Source organism: Chiloscyllium plagiosum, chromosome 11 (genome assembly GCF_004010195.1).
Source record: "Chiloscyllium plagiosum isolate BGI_BamShark_2017 chromosome 11, ASM401019v2, whole genome shotgun sequence".
In the NCBI taxonomy this organism is placed as follows: domain Eukaryota; kingdom Metazoa; phylum Chordata; class Chondrichthyes; order Orectolobiformes; family Hemiscylliidae; genus Chiloscyllium; species Chiloscyllium plagiosum.
The window spans coordinates 57,238,716-57,257,652 of record NC_057720.1 but is presented as its reverse complement, the minus strand read 5'-3'; the positions used below and the strand labels follow the sequence as shown (position 1 = coordinate 57,257,652).

Here is an 18,937-nt window from a genome sequence, read left to right as displayed (position 1 = left end):
AGATGACTTATTACCACCTTCTTAGAGCAGGAGTTCTCCAAATATTGCTCAAGTCCAGCCACAAATAATAAATATAATATATGGGAAAGCAAAAATGTAAAACTTACCACATAAGTATTTATTAATAGTTTGTATTTTCACTGTAGCCAATTTGTTTATAGTGATTACTAGAAATATAAGAACTGCATACTCAATACCCCTGTCTCAATTTTATATAAATTTTTACCTTTAGCTAGCAAAAAGATATTGATGTCGGACCTAAAACTATTAGTTGAGTTAATATAAACCAACTATTTTTTGTGTGTGCGAGAGTGAGTTTCATAATGATACTATCGTTTGTCTGAAGAGATTTGTCCTAATTTTTTTTCGGAATGGACTATCTCTGACTTTAAGCTTAGGTCTCATTGTGCTAGAACCCACCAATAGTAGAAAAAATTTCTCCTGATTTTAAATTTTCAATGTACATTACTTCTATTCCTTTTAAAATCCTTAAAACTTCAATAAACTCATCCCTTAAAATTTAATATTCTAGGGAACACAAGTCTAGTTTAAGCAGTCCCTTCTCATAAATTAGTCTATGATGCCTTGATAATATTCTTGTTAATCCGATGGCCAACATATCCTTTATATTGTAGTGTCCAGAACTGTCCATAATACTTAAAAAGTGGCATAAAAAGGGGCATTGTTTGGCTGTTGCTAAACCTCCCTTTCTACTATAAGATTAAATCACCATGGACCTACTCTTACATTAGAGAGAAATAACGGGGGAAAAATTTAAAAGGGACTAAAGGGGCAACGTTTTCTCACAGAGGGTGGTACGTGTATGGAATGAACTGCCAGAGGAAGCGGTGGAGGCTGGTACAATTACAACATTTAAAAGGCATCTGGATGGGTATACAAATAAGAAGGGTTTACAGGGATATGGGTCGAGGGTGTCGTGCTGGAAAAGCACAACAGGTCAGGGAGCATCTGAGGAGCAGGAAAAGCGATGTTTTGGGCAAGAGGTGATGAAGGGCTCTTGCCCAAACCTTCGATTCTCCTGCTCCTCGGATGCTGCCTGACCTGTTGTGCTTTTCCAGCACCTTTCTTTCGACTCTGATCTCCAGCATCTGCAGACCTCACTTTCTCTTAAAGGGATATGGGCCAAATGGGACTCGATTAGTTCTGAATATCTGGTCAGCATGGACAAGTTGGACCGAAGGGTCTGTTTCCGTTTTGTACATCTCTATGACTGGGTGGTTTAACCTGAGGGGCACCATGTCTCAGGCAAGAGGCGAGGTTGAAGAGGAGAGTCTTTCATGCTAAGCTTAGCCAGTGTGGGAATTGAACTTGTGCTAATGGCACCACTCTGCATCATACACAGTCATCCAAGCTAGCCAACATACTGAAGGCATCCAGCCCTCCTCCTACCTTTCCCATATATGAATAGCACTCCAAATAAAGAGTGATTTACATATAATACTTGTATTGGCAATAATAAAATCAGAACAAAATAATAAATATATAGCTGCACCATGTTGTCTGCCCTACAGCATTCCATGGAATGCATTTAAATATTTTAATGGTGTATTGCTTATTGAAATGAAAGTGGTCATTAAAGCAATTTATGATTCCTGATTTCATGGGGAAGTCAGAGTACTTGTTATATTCCTCACATCATTTAAGCTATTCTCACCACTAATGGTTTGTTTTCTGCTGACAGTAAGACAGTAAGAACAAAGTGTCTTGCTGTTACAGGTTGTTTTGATTTAAACAATATGATGGCATTGGATTGATTGAGGTCTGTTTCCATGCTGTACATCTCTATGACTTGAGTTTTTGTACAACATCATATTTTGTCTTTATATTGCCAGTTGTTGTCACTTGCAAGTATTAGCTTTGGACCTTCATTTTAAGTTCTCATGTGGAACAGAGAGGCAGAAAGAGTTATTTTACATGATTTTTAGAACATCTAAGTTATCATTGCATTGTTTTAATATTTGCAGCAATATTTCAGCTATTGGAATTGCTGGATCAAGTGCTATTCTTGGTTTTCCACTTTTGAGTTGTTACAAATTGTCAAAACTCTGTGTTTGCTGATCCTTTGCTCTAGCTGCTGCATTTCTTTCTTTCGACACCAGGTTATAGTCCAACAGGTTAAATTGGAAGCACACTAGCTTTCGGAGCGAAGCTCCTTCATCAGGTGATAGTGGAGGAGGTGATGAAGGAGCTTCGCTCCGAAAGCTAGTGTGCTTCCAATTAAACCTGTTGGACTATAACCTGGTGTTGTGTGATTTTTAACTTAATACACCCCTGTCCAACACCAGCATCTCCAAATCATGACTTTCTTTCTTTCTGTGTTGTCCAAGACACAGTTTCAACAATAAAAGGGAAAAGCTGTGATAGAATTGAGGTTGGGAGAAGTTAGATGACAAAGATGTCTTGGAACAAAAGGTAAAGGGAGGAAAGTGATGATTATATTAAAGAGGCAAAGCCTTAGTCATAGTGTGAATATCAAAATAGAAAATAACTCTGTCAGAAAGCAAAAAATATGAAAGTTAAGATTCACTATATAAAACAAAAGCAAAATGAAGAAGGGGCGGCTGAATTTTTTTACTTTTTTTTGGCAGTGATATTTCATGTACGATTCATGCCCATGGATTACAATGCATTTTCTTGTACAATCTTCTGCTCTTCATCTCATTAAGTATCCAGCTAGCCTCTATAGTTCCCATCCTGTGGAATTGCATGGCAGGAGAAAGGGAAGTGCTTGCCATTGACAAGCATTTGCCATATTCATGCTGCTGGCACCATATTTAAAACCAGCTGCTCAGCTCTGCAGATGCTACAAGTCTGGAATTGCCTTTTGCGTGGTGGACTTGCACAGTTATCCCCATGGAAATGGCTCAGACAAGCAAGTTATCTCCTCAGTTCACCCACAGGAACTTGGAGGTACTGATGAATGAGATGTTGAAAAGGAGGGCAGTGTATTTACCTGCTGACTGGCAATGGAGACCCTGCCACTCGACTCAGTCAGCATGGAGCATGCTCAGGTTAGTGCAGTGCCTTGGTTGGATTGCAACACATAGCAATACAGGAAGAAGATTATTGATCTTCTGCAGTCTGCAAAGGTAAGTGTCATCATTTCCTCTCTCCTACCTCACATTCACAAGTTCATCACTCACTCTAACTCTGTCACTGCACAATCCTCTCACCAACAAAGCTCATAGACTACAGCTGTCACTACTGCATGCATTATGTCGACTTGACAGCTTTCACCCACCTTATCCTCACAAACTGCTCAACTGTCCTGTCCTGTGTGCTTCCTACTCACTGACTGGGGACATCTCAACACCTCTGCTGCTCAGCTATCACCTCTCTCACCCGTTTTCGTTATGCTCAATTCCTCCTTTTGGCTAATTGAAGAAGGAAATGTCTCACAGCTGGACTGAGAGAATATAAAGAGTGTAACCACTCACAGGCAAACAACCCAGTGAACATCATTATGCTGTGCCTTGCTGCACTGTGCTCCTGTTACCGCCCACGCTAACTCATTGTTAACCTGCACAAGCTTTCATCTCAAACAGCTAGCTCCCTCTCTTTACTGATGCAGCCACTAGCGACACTCAGTGAAACACCATCCCACAAAGGCCAGTGCTAGAAACTCTCAGCTCCACCTCCTCCTGTGAGGAGGATGCACTCAAGCTTCTGAGGAAATACTGACAGGGCTTTTATCTGCAACCTTCCAAAAACTCAGAGACTTTCATCTTGGCATGTTCTCTGTCCAGATTAGATTCAGGAGTATAATTTGCTGAGCAGCAGCCAGTTGAGGAAGCAACACAGCCAGTCTCTGACACTAAGAGGACCGAAGAGCAGGCACATGTTCAGTCCCATGCAGAAGACGATCCCACGGTCTTGACCTTAAATGATTTCATGAAAATGTACAACCTGACACAAGAACAGCAGGCACATATGTCAGAGACAGTCAGTAATCTGGATTAAAGGATGGACAAGTCTCCCACATCTGCATACAGTGTTGGTGTCCTGTGCATGTGTCTGGCTGTCTCCATAAACAGGTTGGCATCCACTATGGAGACTCAAGACCAGTGCTGTCAGTAACTGCACATAGATTTGCACTTCATCAGTGTAGCTATAGGTGTTCAGCATCAGAGGCAAGGTAAGAGGGGACTGAGGGAACTTGACCTCATTCCTCATTCTACCTAGGAAGAACTTGGAGACTCCAAGCCCTCCAGGCCAACTATAGAACAGGCCCCCTCCACCCCAGTTGTGGATGTCAAGACTGACTTAGACGAAATGGGAGGATAAGGAAGAAAAAGACTTACTGAGGGCACATTGCTGGCACATGTGACACATCATGGCAAAGTTCTTGCACTTTTGTAAATGTTTCTGTATTTGTATGTTTAAAGTATCTGTCCCAGTATCTTTGTCCTTGTTGGACCTGGTGAAGTTGCAATCATTTGAGATAAGAGGATCTTCTTCAGACATTCCAAGGATGAAAGGAATCGCCAAGTATTGATCATTTCAGATAAGCAACATCAACAAGGATACTGTGAAGATATCATCAGCCATATTTGGAAAGAGGGGTCATTGTCTCCCACTACCTGTACAGTTCGAGGAGACGGGAACCTGAGGGCTTTAGTATAGACCCATCATGGCAGCTCCCAGAATATTTAGTGAAGATTTTCAAAATCTGTCATTGTTGACCCAAAGAAGTGGAATCTTTCGGTTGATGAACTCTGCAGATTGATGCCAAGATGCTCTCAAAGCAATGTGGCCACAGTCTATAGTATTCCATACCTGAGGGAAGCTAGCAATGGTTGCAAACCACACTGTTCATTCTGCTTGACTTTCCTTGCATAGAGTAATAATTTAAACAGCTGTGATCTGGAAAAAAAATGCACCCTTGGCACTTTAGGTGCATCTGTGGCTCAAAGATTGAGACATGCTACACAGGCCCCCAGATGCTTCTTGAAATAAGCCACAAAAGTTAATGCGCCTGTTACCTTTTTTCTCTTTGGTAGTAGCAATGTGATATAACAGAGTATCTCAGTAGGCCATTTCAAAAGGCATTAAAGAGCTAACTACTTTGCTGTGGGTCTGGAGTGATGAATTATGTGTTGATTAGTGGCAAGTGAAATACATGCCACACAAATGCCAGGCAACCACCATTTCCAGAGAGAGAATCTAACTATTAGCCTTTGACATTTAATTGCATTATCATCACTGCATCCCATTCCATCAACATTGTTTTTTTTTAAATTTTTTCATTCACAGGAGGTAGACATCGCTGGCTGGGGCAGCATTAATTGTCCATCTCTAATCATCCAGAGAGCAGTTAAGAGTCATGATGCTATTGATCTGGAGTCACATTTAGGCCAGACCAGGTAAAGATGACAGTTTCCTTCCCTAAAGGGCATTAGTGAAGCAGAAGGGTTTCTGACAATTGACAATGGCTTCATGGTCATGATTAGACTCCACATTCTAGATTTCCACTGTCTGATGTGGAACATTACCTGGGTCTCTAGATTAAAAGTCTAGTGATGATACTACTAGGCCATCACCTCTCCTGGGAGATACAATTGACCAGAAAACTGAACTGAACCAGCCATATACATTCTGTGGCTATAAAAGCAATTCAGAGGCTAGGAATCCTGCAGCTCCCCTCTGTCTCCTTAATGCCTTTCCACCAACTCCAAGGCACAAGTCAGGAATGAGATCACTTGTCTGGATGGTTGGTGCAGTGCCAACATACAAGCTTGATAGGATAAAGCGACTTGCTTGATTGGCATCCCATCTAGCACCTTTAATAATCACTGTCATTAGCACTAAAACACAGTGGCAACAACATATACTGTCTACATATATACTGCAGTAACTCACCAAGGCTTCTTCAGTAGCACCTGACAAATCAGCAATGTCTACCTCCTAGAAAGAGAAGGGCACCAGATGCATGGCACATCACTACCTGCAAGTTCCCCTCCAAGCCACACTCTATCCTGAATTGGAACTGTATTGCTCTTTTATCACTGTTTTTGAGTTAACATTCTGGAACTCTGTCCCCAAAAGATTGCAGTAGTACAAGAAGGCAGATCAGCATCATCCTCTGCAGGCTAATTTGGGGTGGATAATTAATGCTAGCTTAGTCAGCAATGCCCACATCCCATGAATGATTCACAAAAAACACCTTATAAAATGAAAACCAGAACTGTGGATGTTGTAAATCAGAAACAAAAACAGAAATTGCTGGAAAAGCTCAGCAGGCCTGGAGGTGCCTGTGAAGAGAAATCAGAGATAACATTTTGGGTCTGGTGACCTTTCCTCAGAACTGGAAAAACCTCGTTTGTTATTGGGATGGTGTAGCACCACAGTCCTTCTGAGTGCAAGTCCTGTTTCAGCAGATATCTCAATTCAGTGATGATGGCTGGAGCATCTCTAAGCTCTTCCCGAGTGATGTTTCTGAACACTGTAGAAAATGACTGTAATGTCTGCAGATCAAGGAACTCCACATTTTCCTTGGTGGATCTTCTCTGGAGGCTGTGCAACAACATCAGAAAGTTGCTTTGTTGGACAAAGTTGTAATTGCTATCTCTTTTCCAAACCATCTTTGCACATCGACCAATATAGCAATGTCCATGTCAGAAGTGTGAGCCCAGTAATCTGTGGGGCTAGGAGGAGACTACTTCAGTAGCAACACTCCTGAATCATGAAGTCAATTATAATGGAGCGTCAGTTTATGAGCTTACGCAGTGTGCCAGAAAGGCTTCAGGAGGAGACAAATGTCATACCTTGATAAGGAACTCTGAGTTATGCAATCTTGTCGAGATGTGTGTTGCAGTGTTTCTGCTGCACTGGGGGAGTGAAGTTCTGTCACTATTCAATCATGATATCCCTCCCCTTTGAACTTCATGGACCATATTCTTGAATTCTTACAGTTTAGTGTGGCGATGTGGTGGCTCTGAAGTGTTATTTTCCAGTTTTAGCTCTGAACTGTGCTTCATAAATGTCAAGGCTAGGTGACAAGTTTAAGGTAGCGCCTAATTCGGTTTGCTTAGCTGACATGACGAGCAAACAATGAAATTATCAGGAATTCTTGGGGTCATAATTTGTAATGTTCAAGGACAGGTAATGATATGCCAATGGAATATAATTTCATGTCAGATGTGTGGCATTATTGAATCAGTGGAAGCACGACTAACGCATTTGCGTTAGCAAGATGTCCAGTTCAAACCGATTTATTACACTCCCAAAGAGAAAATGCAATGGCAAAGATTTTTGTATAGCTGCTGTGCAATTAACTTTGGATTGAAGATCACAAAGTATCAACTTTAAATTCTTTCCAGCGACTTGCAGACTCCACCGGAAATGTAGTGTGTTCCCTTTTCTGTTGCTGTCCCTGTTTCTCCGGTGATCTCTTAGTTTCCCTCTGTTTCTACTAACATGCAAAATTTATCACCGTACCCACTGGTTTTGTGAATTGCCATGCACTTATTAGTCATACACCCTTCTCATGTAGAGGATGAAATGATTGTCATTTATGAAACCCTCCATCAGCTGGGGCTTCCCATTTCCTCCTATGGTCTATGAGATCCAACCCCTCTGTCTTGACTGTCTTTTACTATAATAACCCAGCAACTCAGAGCAATGAACACAATACCGAGGTATGAGTTTCTCACTTTCTCTTGGATTTCAAAGACTGACCCTGACTATTAATGCCCAAAGTCCGGGCTGATGCTGGCCTAATGGCCTAATGCTAGAAAATGGATCTGGTTCAGATATAGTGTATTTTTGGCAGTACTTTCCTGACTGAGCATAGCCAAACCACTGGACTGATGTCTCCACAACTTGCTGCTTATCTACCTGTAATTCCTGGAGAGAAATCAGAGTCAACGTTTCAGGTTTACTGACCTTCTCTAGAACTGGACCCGAAATGTTCACTCTGATTTCTCCCCACAGCTGCTGCCAGATGTGCTGAGATTTTCCAGCAATTTCTGTTTTTGTTTCTGATTTCCAACATCTACAGTTCTTTTAGTTTTCTTTTTTACCTGTTATCCGTGGACTGATTGCACTTGACCTGTAGGACTGAACATGGCCCTGTCTCCGGACTGCAAAGACATGAGTCCCCAAACTCTCGTACATCCAATTCCTTACTGACCATGACTAACCTCTGGATTGGAATCAGGGTAGGGCCTCGACTGAATATGGTGACATGGGGAAAGAGAGTAGAATTGAAGGCTGCATAGAAATGAGATAAGTTGGGCTCACAATGAGATGCAAATGCATGGAAATAAAATAGTCGCTGTTCATTAATAATATTCTGATCTCAGTTTAAACCTTATGGAAAAAAAATCATAATTTTTGACTTTGAAAGTCTGATTTCTTTTCATTGTTGACATATTTTCCCACATTTCTCACCGTTGCCCTTACCATTCAAGGGAGCGGAAAATTCAGTCCAGAGTTCATGTTCTGAAATTGTTGAATTTAATGTTGAGCACAGAGTCTAAGTGCTTAATTGGAAAATGAGATGCTGTTCAATGAGTTGTTGAGCTTCGTTGGAACATTGGTGCAGGTCAACGACAGAAATGTGAACATCAAAACAAAGTGATGAATTGAAATAGTGAATGACCAGAGCTTGAGCCATGCTTGCAGACTGAGCTGAGGTGTTCTGTAAAGGGTTACCCATTTTGAGTTTAGTCTCCCCAAAGCAGAAGAAATTGTATTATAAGCAACAATACAAATACAAAGTTCAAAGAAGCCCCCACTAGCTCAATGATTCAATGAAAGATATTTGTGAGAAGGGACAAAGTAAAAGGCTACATGTTATACCTCCTGCACCTGCGTGGATAGGAGTCCAGAGTAGGAGAACAAGCTGATTAAGGATTGATCGCAGTTTAACAGAGGGAGAAATCCCATTGGAGTGCTGTTGGGAGAGGCAAATGTGTTTGGTGGTGGCCTCATGCTAAAGGTAGTGGAAAAGGAGGAGGAAATAGTGATGACTGCAGATGCTGGAGAGTCAGAGTCAATTAAGTGTGGAGCTGGGAAAGGTACAGCAGGTCAGGCAGCATCTGAGGAGTAAGGGAGTCGACATTTCAAGCATAACCCTTCATTAAGACCTGATGAAGGGCTATGCCCAAAACATCGACTCTCCTGCTCCTCAGATGCTGCATGATCTGCTGTGCCTTTTCCAGCTCAAAAAGGAAGAGGATAATAGATTGAATGTGAAGACTGGTAAGGCGAATAGTGAGGATGGGGAGAATCCTAATTAGTTCTCCAAAGCAAGGGAAGGTGAGATCCAAAGATGAGAGCTGAATACAGAAAATGGGACAGGATTTAGGACCTCCTCAGCCTCAGTGGTGGCAAGTGGGATGGGTTCATCCTTTGTTGGTGAATAATGAACACATGTTGGAAACACTGTGGTAGGAGTTTGCTTTGTCAGAATGGATGCAGAGAAGATAAAGAAACTAGGAGAATGGAATGGAATCCTTACAGGAGGCAGGGTGAAAAGAAGTGGAATTGAGGTAGTCATTTAGCTTATTTTGCATATTAGTTTACAGTGTATCCTGAGAAATTAAGACAGAGTAGTCAAGGAAGGAAAGGTAAGTGATCACAAGGAGACTGTAAACTAGAAGCAAAATTAAATTTTTCAGTCCTGGATGAAAGCTAGAAATAGGAGTGTTACAGTCATCAATGCGCCAGGAAAAGAGTCATTGGAGAGGGCCTGAGTGGACCAGAACATAGATATATCTCATATCCCTGAAAATAACTAGGCTGAAAGTAGGTACTCATAGCAACAACTGTTCTTTAGAGGAAATGAGACAAATTAAAGGAGGAAACAGATAGAATACTGGTGAAACTCAGCAGGTCTTTAAGAGAGAAACAGTTAACATTTCAGGTCCAAAGACTCCTTTTCAGAACTGTTCTGAAGAAGAGTCACACCAGACTTAAAACTGGTGAAGTAATCTGACACCATCTCTCCACAGTTTTACCAGCGTGCTCTGTGTTTGTTTCCAGCATCTACAGTATTTTGCTTTTATTCAAGAAATTAAAGGAGAAGGAGTTCTTCAGTGAGACAACATGTTCTATCAGGTAGTGGAAGTAGTAATAGATTGGGACTGTATGGGTCTATGTTCAAGGAAGAATTGGGGAACGTTTAGTCTGCACGGATGTTGTTGTAGACGTATGGAAATTGGGAGTGTATAGTGAAGAGGGCCAGGAAACTGGAAATTATCGAAATGATGTTGGGAATTAGAAGATCATAGATGATGGTGGGAAGAAACTGGATAAGGGGAGTAAACAAGTAGAGTCAAAATGGGAAGAAATAAACATGGCAGGAGCAAGCCAAAACAATAAATCTGCCAGGGCAGTGCTTTTTGTAGACTTTGGAATGTAGGTCAAAGTAATAGTCCCTGGTCAGTGAGTTTGAATCCATTCAGAATCACACAATTGTTTCAGTGCAAGCGGAGATCATTTGGCCCACCATATCTTTTAATGAGATGACTTCTCATATTTTGAACTACAGAGAATATAGACCTAATTATTCAGCCTTTCATGAGCTAGGGAACAATCTAATGAATCGTCATTATCTACTGCCAAAAGAAGAATAACTTTCCTTAAATAAGGAGATGAAAACTTCAGATGTAATTCCAGGTTTGGCTTCACCAATACCCTGTACAATTGTGACATCCTCATTCCTGTTCTCCTTTACAATTCCTGAATATTTGCTGTCTTGCATACTAGCTTTGCGTTCCTTGTATGAGCACAGCCAAGTCTCTCGGAATTTCAATGTTTAAAAGTTGCTTTTATAATATATTCTGCTTTTTTGTTTTTAGGACCATAGTGAATACCTCATTATTTACTTAGCCACATTATACTCCATTTATCATCTTGTGGCCTGCGCACGTGACCTGGCCATATCTATTTGCAGCCTGTCTATATGCTCATTATAATTTAGATTTCCACCCAAGTATTGTCAGCAAAAGTGTACACATTACCTATGGATTATAATGAGGTGAGACTGCAGAACTGATCCTTGCACCTTCTGACACTCTACTATTCACAGCCTCTCACCTTGAAAATACCCCTTTGATGCCACTCTCCATTTCTTGCCCTTTAATCAGTTTTGTATGATGCTAATCTGTTAACCTAACTCAGAGCTCTTGTCTTGACTACAGCATTTGTGTGGCTGTTTTACGCACACCTTTTTGAAATTCAGATATATCACATCTGTTCTTTGCCTTCGATCCTACTAGCCTAATCCTTAAAAAAGCACTAAGTTTTTCAAACACAGTTTTCAAACATAGTTTTGTAAAACTATGTTGACTTTGTCTGATTATACTGTGTGTGCTTGCCCATTAAATTTACAAATTGAATCAGTTTTAGTTGCCAAATAAAGACAAGTTCTAGTTCATTTCATCTGCTTAGTCTTTTACATGATAAGACTTAAGAATTTGTATCAGATATATGATGAATTAATAGAAAACATTTTTTGCATTCAGATTAAGACATCGTGTCTGGAAAGAGGTCCCCAATCCTAACAAGTGCTCTTGGGCTCAAGAAATTGATTTTAAAAAGGTGGGTTTTTAAAAATATTTTCTATTCCTTTTGCTTATGTAAAGATATACACTAATGGACACACAAAACGATGAAAGAAGTTAATAGTTAGCCAAGACTGTTAAAATTAAAATTAATGAAATCCTGTGAAAGACTATGTGAGGAATAATAAGCATTTATTGCACTGAAAATGCCAGCTAACTGGGAATAGGCACATCAAAGAAATAAATATCTGATGCAGGGATGAGTGTATACCTGGTGTGATTATGATGCATAATTGATTGAGGAATTAAACAGTTTAGATCTTGTTTAACCTAGATTTGGGGATCAAAAGACAGCAGTCTAATCAAGGGAAATGGATTAAATAAACAGTGTAAACATTTTTTACCATTCCATATAAAGCCTCTGTTATAAAAATCTCTTAAATTGAAACAACATCCTAGAGCAATTATGCTCACAATTTGTTGATTTTAACAAAATCAAGTGAAACCAAAAATACTGTTAAGGATTTAATGAATGTTTGGTATTTGTTTTTAAAACTAGTCAGTCAGGGAATAATAATTAAATGTGTCTTTTCAATTACCAACCAGTTTGATTTGCAATTAAAATGAAAGAGGGGACTGTTGGAGACAGAATCAGGAGTGTCGAGTTGAGACATTTCCAGGGTCTGCAAACCCAGCTCAGGAGAAACTGTCCTGGATGTTGGGACTTTCGTTTTGAGTAGCTGAGTTCTCTGGGAGTGGGACTAGGAGATCCTAGAACACAAGCAGAGCTGCAGTTCCCACTGGCAGGTTAGCGAAGTTCTGCTTTAAGGCTCAGGTACTGTGTCCAAGAGTTAAAAATCATAATAAAACAAAAGAAACTAATACTCAATCCCCCTTGGCCCTACATGCAATCCTCATGCCCCATTGATGTCAAACTATGCTCGTCCACTCCTCCCCATAATCCCCTGTACACTCCAGGTCAACTCCTGAATTCCTTTATAGTCCCAATGCTAACAGTGCCAACTCATACTAACCCATGACACCAACCACCTCCTTTTGCCCTTACCCAGTACAACAGTTAATTCAGCATCAAAGGAGACCTCATAACCCATGCTGGGATAAAATCATAACTAATTCTAAGTTTCAAATGCAGATTTTCTTTCAAGAAATAATTCATAATAAATATCTAAATGTAACATCTTTCAACTGTATAATCACTTCTAAATACAAACATTTTGTTTAACTGCAAAATCCCTTGAAAAAACAAGGTTTGGAATTCCCAGTCCCAGCTCAAAAACTCGATAACTACAACAATATGTCAGTAAAACTGTGAAATAGCAGGACCCAACTATGAGAATAGAAAGTGTAAAATCAGATGGGCAGCACTAATCCAATAATAGTAACCATTAAACTTATGCCAAGAAATAGAATGGCGTATTTTTTCTAAGCGTTCAGACACATTATTTTCCTTTCTTTTCAAATATTTATTGGATTGGAGTTTTTAGATTTAGATTAGATTAGATTAGATTACATTACATTACAGTGTGGAAACAGGCCCTGCGGGGCAACAATCCACACGACCTGCCGAAGCGCAACCCACCCATACCCCTACATTTACCCCTTACCTAACTCTACAGGCAATTTAGCATGGCCAATTCACCTAACCTGCACATCTTTGGAGTGTGGGAGGAAACCGGAGCACCCGGAGGAAACCCACGCAGACACGGGGAGAATGTGTAAACTCCACACAGTCAGTCACCTGAGGCGGGAATTGAACCCAGGTCTCTGGCGCTGTGAGGCAGCAGTGCTAACCACTGTGCCACCGTGCCGCCCACAAGATGCTTTAACACTTTAAATGCTTTAACACTTTTGATAGTTCCTTTTGACCATTGTTTTTAGCATATTTGTTGGCAGCTGTAAAAGTTGAATAGTTAATGCATTTTTTCACTTTTCACACATATTTATGTCTACTTTTAATAGTTCAAGCAAGCACTTTACATCTCCTAAAAAGCAGCTTATCTCTCCAAAATGTATCCAGGACCATACAAATAGGGGTGCCTTACTTTTCCAAGAGGGTAGCCTGTCTATCCAAATAAATCCACAAAGTTCAGACCTGCTTCTGCCAGGTCCAGTCTGTGCATAATTATGTTTCATGTACTTAGTTACCAAATCAGAAATTACATGTGGCATTTACATCGGTAAAGTATGTATTTGCGAAATACAACCCAGCCCTTTAGAATTAATAAGCGTCAAGTTCAGGGATGTGACTCCTGAGTTATGGCCTCATCTGCCACAAAAATCCAGGCCCATACATCTATTTTGATTTGAATATTGTCTCACTAGATCAACACCAACTCGTCTGTCACCTCAATATTGTCTAACAGTTGAGTACAGAATAGCACGTGGTGCTTCCACACCTTAATTCCTGAATCTTGAATTTAGTGTTGTAACTAGGTTTTCAACTGTCCAATTTTTTAGAGATTAACTGTATAATATTTTCACCTGAAAGTCAAAAGAAAAAGGTAAATGATCTGTTCATTTTTCTTCATAGTTGGTTAGATACATTTAAAACTATCGACCCTTGAATCATATGGCCTAGAATTTTGGCAAACTCACCCGTAGAGTCCCTACAGCCAGCATTCATAAATGGAGATCCCAGGAGCATGGAACTTTGCATATAGTTTTAATTATCATGTAGAAGGTGCAGAAAAAGGAGCTCCCACAGGTTTGTGCCCAAGCGTTCACGGAAGCAATTGGGCAAGTTAGTGGGGATCAGGAGAAGAAATGGCCGAGCCTCAGAGTTTGATCAGGAGGGGAAGGTTCGGAGTTCAAGAAAGAACTTTACAGGGTCTGCAGTACTATTGGTTAAACCTTGATCTGACATCGAGAGATGGGTTAGGAGTTTGGGGCCAGTGGGAAATTTTAGTAGGGGACCTAGAGGTCAGAGTCAGGAGTGAGATCAGGAATCTTGGGAATGGGGTTAAGGTGAGCACTAACCCTTTTTGCCCCAGTAGTGATCAATACCAGTGTTGGCTAGTTCAACACCTGCCAATGTTGCCAGAAAACAGAAGCTTTAATGGCCTAATGCCTGTTCCTGATGTGTGTAAAGGATGGTACTTATTAAAGCCTTACTAAAATGGTACCTGACAAGGCCAACACCAGAGATGTGTGCCATGGACTAGATGTAAATTTTGATGTAGAATGGCAGATATCTCACATAATATGACTTGACATCCAACTGCTCTGTTGTGTCTTTGAATACTTTTAAAATATATTTTGTTTATTTTCAATTATTCTGATGAATATTGATGCCTGAAAATAAATTGGTGTTGAAAGATTAATAAAATGACAGATAATATCCAATATACTATTCCAGTTGAACATAATTAATTAACAGATGAGACTGATAATTGTTATTGACTAGGTACTTGTAGAATCAATTCACAAAAACTATAATCAATATTTCTCTTCAATTTGTAATTTTTGTTTTACAAACCTTGTCTTTCATACTGCAGTCTCTCACTAATGGAAACCTATTTGGGAAACACCATCAAGGTGTGATGCCTGCTGTCCCACTCCTTGTAGAATCAGAAATATTTTCTGTGGCCGTTGTGGAAGAGATTATAGAATATAAAGAAGAAAAAGATGTAATTGATGAGAATTCTGTCAATGAAATAGTTTCAGAGCTACATCCAGACACACCTAGAGTTCACATGCTTTATGAAAGTGAAGATTCACATGATGAAGTGGAAGGTGATGTGGAAACCACTTATGCACAGAACACAGACCTGTCGAACTTTGACTATTCAAAGATAATGATAAGTGTAGAAGCAGATACCCTTCGCAAAAAGCGGAAGTGTATGAGCAGCAATTCAGATGAAGGCATGTATTCAGATAATGAAACTGATGCTTCAGGTAATGAGGCTAACAATCTGTGGGAACTTGAAAACCAGACTTTCCTGCAGCTAACACAAACTGATGAAACCAAGTCACATTCTATTAATTCATCAGAGGGCTTTTCTGAACTTCAGGACCAAGAAAACAAAGTCCTACATAATGGAAATGAAGAAATGGATTTTTGCTACTTAGGGCAGTCATCATTTGAGAACAATATAAACAATAACACCACAAGATACAATCCCGAAGAATTGCCATTTCTGAAAAATTATTTACCAGTGGAGTTTGAGGATCCTTCTGAAACGTATTCAATATCTTACCTGGATTCATTTCTGAAATTCAGCCTTAATGAAGATCATTCTTCTCCGATGAATCTCAGCTCATATATGCCTCAATTTCAAACAAAAACACACAACCACTCAAAAATAACTAATACAGATGATCAAGTATCATCTAATCATCTTAATGGTTTTTCTGCAGTTGACTGAAGGTTTTGTCTTTATCAAAATTGTATTGTATACATTGTTTGTGCTCTCTCTCTTTTAAATCCATTCCAAACCCAGAATGTATGTTATCTGAAGTATTGACCTTCCTATTTGTGCTAAAGACTTCATACTTGCTTTGTTTTTCATTTGTGAAACCTGAAAGTGTGCGATGACACAATGCAACAAATTCAGTAAAAAGTCAGAGAAGGTTAGATAAATCAGCAAATATTGATGAAGTAGAGTCAAAACTTCAAAATTTGCAGGAGGTAAGTTCCATTGTTTCAAAATGACTAATTATAAAGCAAAATGTTGAAACTAGTCTTGGTAATTAGATAGGCTGCAGGAAGGAGAAAACATATTTAGGATGACAAATTTGAATTTGACAGCAAAGTTTGGAGGATGAAGGACAATAGAAGGATCAACAAATTCAGAGACAAGAAAGCCTGTAGTCTAAATGCTATCAAAATATTCCTTCTCTTGGTCACCTCAGTCCTTTGAACACGGTCTGACTAAAATAAATTAAATACTATTATTTTCATAAGTGCATTATTACAGTGTATAGAATTGTGTACTTAATTATCAAACAGTAAAATAAATTCTGATTATCATTTCTAACGGAATCATCTGGTACAGAAATGGAGACTACTGTCCATGCATTCACCACCTTTTAATACATAGAATTAGTGTGAAAAAAATCAGTTCATATAATTTACAAATGTAAGCACTTTTCAATTTGTTTTTATTCAATAGACAACAATTACTATTAAATTAATTGCAACAAGTGCCTTAGCACGTGTGTTTTCTTTTAATTTTTTAGTTTTCTCCTTCTTAGATCCTGTTTTGAAACCAAGACTAATTCAATATTAGATTTTTTTAATGCCTTGATTCAAACTTAAAGTGAGCCTTGAGAGATTTGGCCAGTGTTAGTGTACTTTTGAATGAGAAGGGAAGAAGTAGTTAAGATTCCTACCTTGACTACTCTTCAGTGTCACTAGAAAGTGCCTCTGCACAGGGAGAAGAGATCAGATTTGACTTTGATTCTCATTTGATTAAATACATTGCTCTATAGTCTGAGTGCAGCCAAATATGAAAATTTGCCTTTAAATCAACCTACCGATGATCGGCAATCAACTGTGGAATTGAACTGCACCACTAATCAGTGTCTTTAGTGTTCTCAAGAAAAAGGAGAATTGAGAAAAAGCCTGCTTAGTAAACAGATGTAAGTCAACTGTGGTATCAATAATTGGAGAACAAAGGGAAAGGAGAAAGGTTCTAGTTTTAAAACTGAAAGAATTGTGAATTCTGGAAATCTGAAATAAAAGCAGAAATTGCTGGAAAATCTCAGCAAGTCTGGCAGCATCTGTGGAGAGAAATCAGAATTAATATTTTGGATCCAGTGGCCCTTCTTTCAGAACCGTTCTGAGGAAGGGTCACTGGACCTGAAACCTTAACTCTGATTTTTCTCCACACATGCTGCCAGACCTGCTGAGATTTTCTAGCAATTTCTGCTTTTGTTTCAAGGTTCTTGTTTTGTCGATTCAGAATCTGGCCTGACTTGTGCTCCCTATATGCTACTCCATGCTGATTTGTGTTCTGCCCAAATTTGTCAAGAGCTTTATATGTAGTTACTTTTGCTAAGTGTTTATATGATCAATGAAGGAATTTTTCACAGAAAGGAACTTAAATTGTTTGCTTGGTAAAAATCACATGGCACCGGTGCAGGTCACCACCATGATGACTGTAAATTCCTTAATGCGAGAAATGTGGTTGGTAGCTTGTGTGCGCATAAATTGTGGATTCTACACTGCATTGAGTGTGGGAGCAGTCTGAGTGTATTGCTAACCATTAACCACATGACATGAAATTTGGCTTCTGTTTTTCTCCCCCATCTTGCTTATATTTTCCTCCAGTGTTTCTGATTATTTTTCATCTATTAATCAGTAAATGGCTTTGCAAGAGCTGAGGAACTTCCTTAGGGTTCTAAACTTTTCTGTCACGGCTGGTTTATTGAAAGTTAGTAAATCACTGACTACACATAATTTGCCAAATGTCAGTAACACATTGAGAAGTCTCAAATTTCCTTAGCAACCCAAGATAAAAACAGTCAAGATAAGAGTTCCGAATAGCAATGAAAATACTAGAGTTCTGACAGTGGTTAGATTTCAGACACCTGTTCTTTTCCTTTCTCATCCCTTCAAACAAACAGCCATGAACCAGCTTGCTAGGCAGCATCTGTACTCAGAAACTGAACAACCTTTTTCAAGCAACTGGTCTGATAAAAAGCCACAGAATTGGATTTTCACGAAGTTGAAGAAGCTCTGTAGAGGAGAGAAAATGGCAACTCTGATGATATTCTGGGATCTCTGTCCCCATTCCTGATGTTTTCAATTCTCAATAAGATCTTTAAAGGGTGCAGGCTGACCCTCCGCATTGCAGACCTGCTGCTCCATTGCTGAAATCTGCAAATCCTCATCTTTTGGAATTTTCATGGAGTTGGGTCACCTAGTGCACTCGTGATTCATGGGCTTTCAGCAAGAATGCATAATGAGGCTTTACTGGGATCTCAGGTATCTGCTGGACTGATAAAACAGGGAAAAAGGTTATTAGAATGATAGCTATGGCCTCAAGAGCTATTGTGCCAATTGCACAAACGTTATTTATGTAAGTTGGAGGTTCCAAGGACTTACAATTTTTGCTTTTGATTATTTAAAAGGATTGATCAACACTTTTACATTGGCCTGTAGTAAAATTATTTTTTCAATTGAAGTGGAAAATTGTCAATGAATGACTGACTGTGCTATTTTTAAAATTTATTTTCCATATCCTATTGCTCCAATTAGATCTTGTGGCACAGTGGTAGCATCCCTACTTCTGAGCCAGAAGCTTGAGGTTTGAGTCCTGTATTGGAATTTGTTGGTCTTGGAAGATGTATTCATAACTGGGTTGATTATCAGCATGTAAATCCTTCAAATGTGTCTGATAACAGGTGCTAAGGGTGGGAGAATTTCCTGGTCTACAGTCTTG

At 39.5% G+C, this 18,937-nt stretch overlaps 1 protein-coding gene across 3 annotated transcripts in view; it reads left to right on the top strand.

Moving 5' to 3' along the window:
- The window catches only part of lepr (leptin receptor), a 124,550-nt gene extending 107,288 nt beyond the window's left edge, over positions 1-17,262 (top strand). For all 3 annotated transcript variants that reach the window (XM_043699432.1, XM_043699433.1, XM_043699431.1), the window contains exons 18-19: positions 11,493-11,568; positions 15,047-17,262. In XM_043699432.1, the coding sequence (XP_043555367.1) occupies positions 11,493-11,568; positions 15,047-15,916 (946 nt within the window). In that variant the 3' untranslated portion in view covers positions 15,917-17,262. The remainder of the gene's footprint in view (positions 1-11,492; positions 11,569-15,046) is intronic.
- Positions 17,263-18,937: the final 1,675 nt, after the last annotated feature.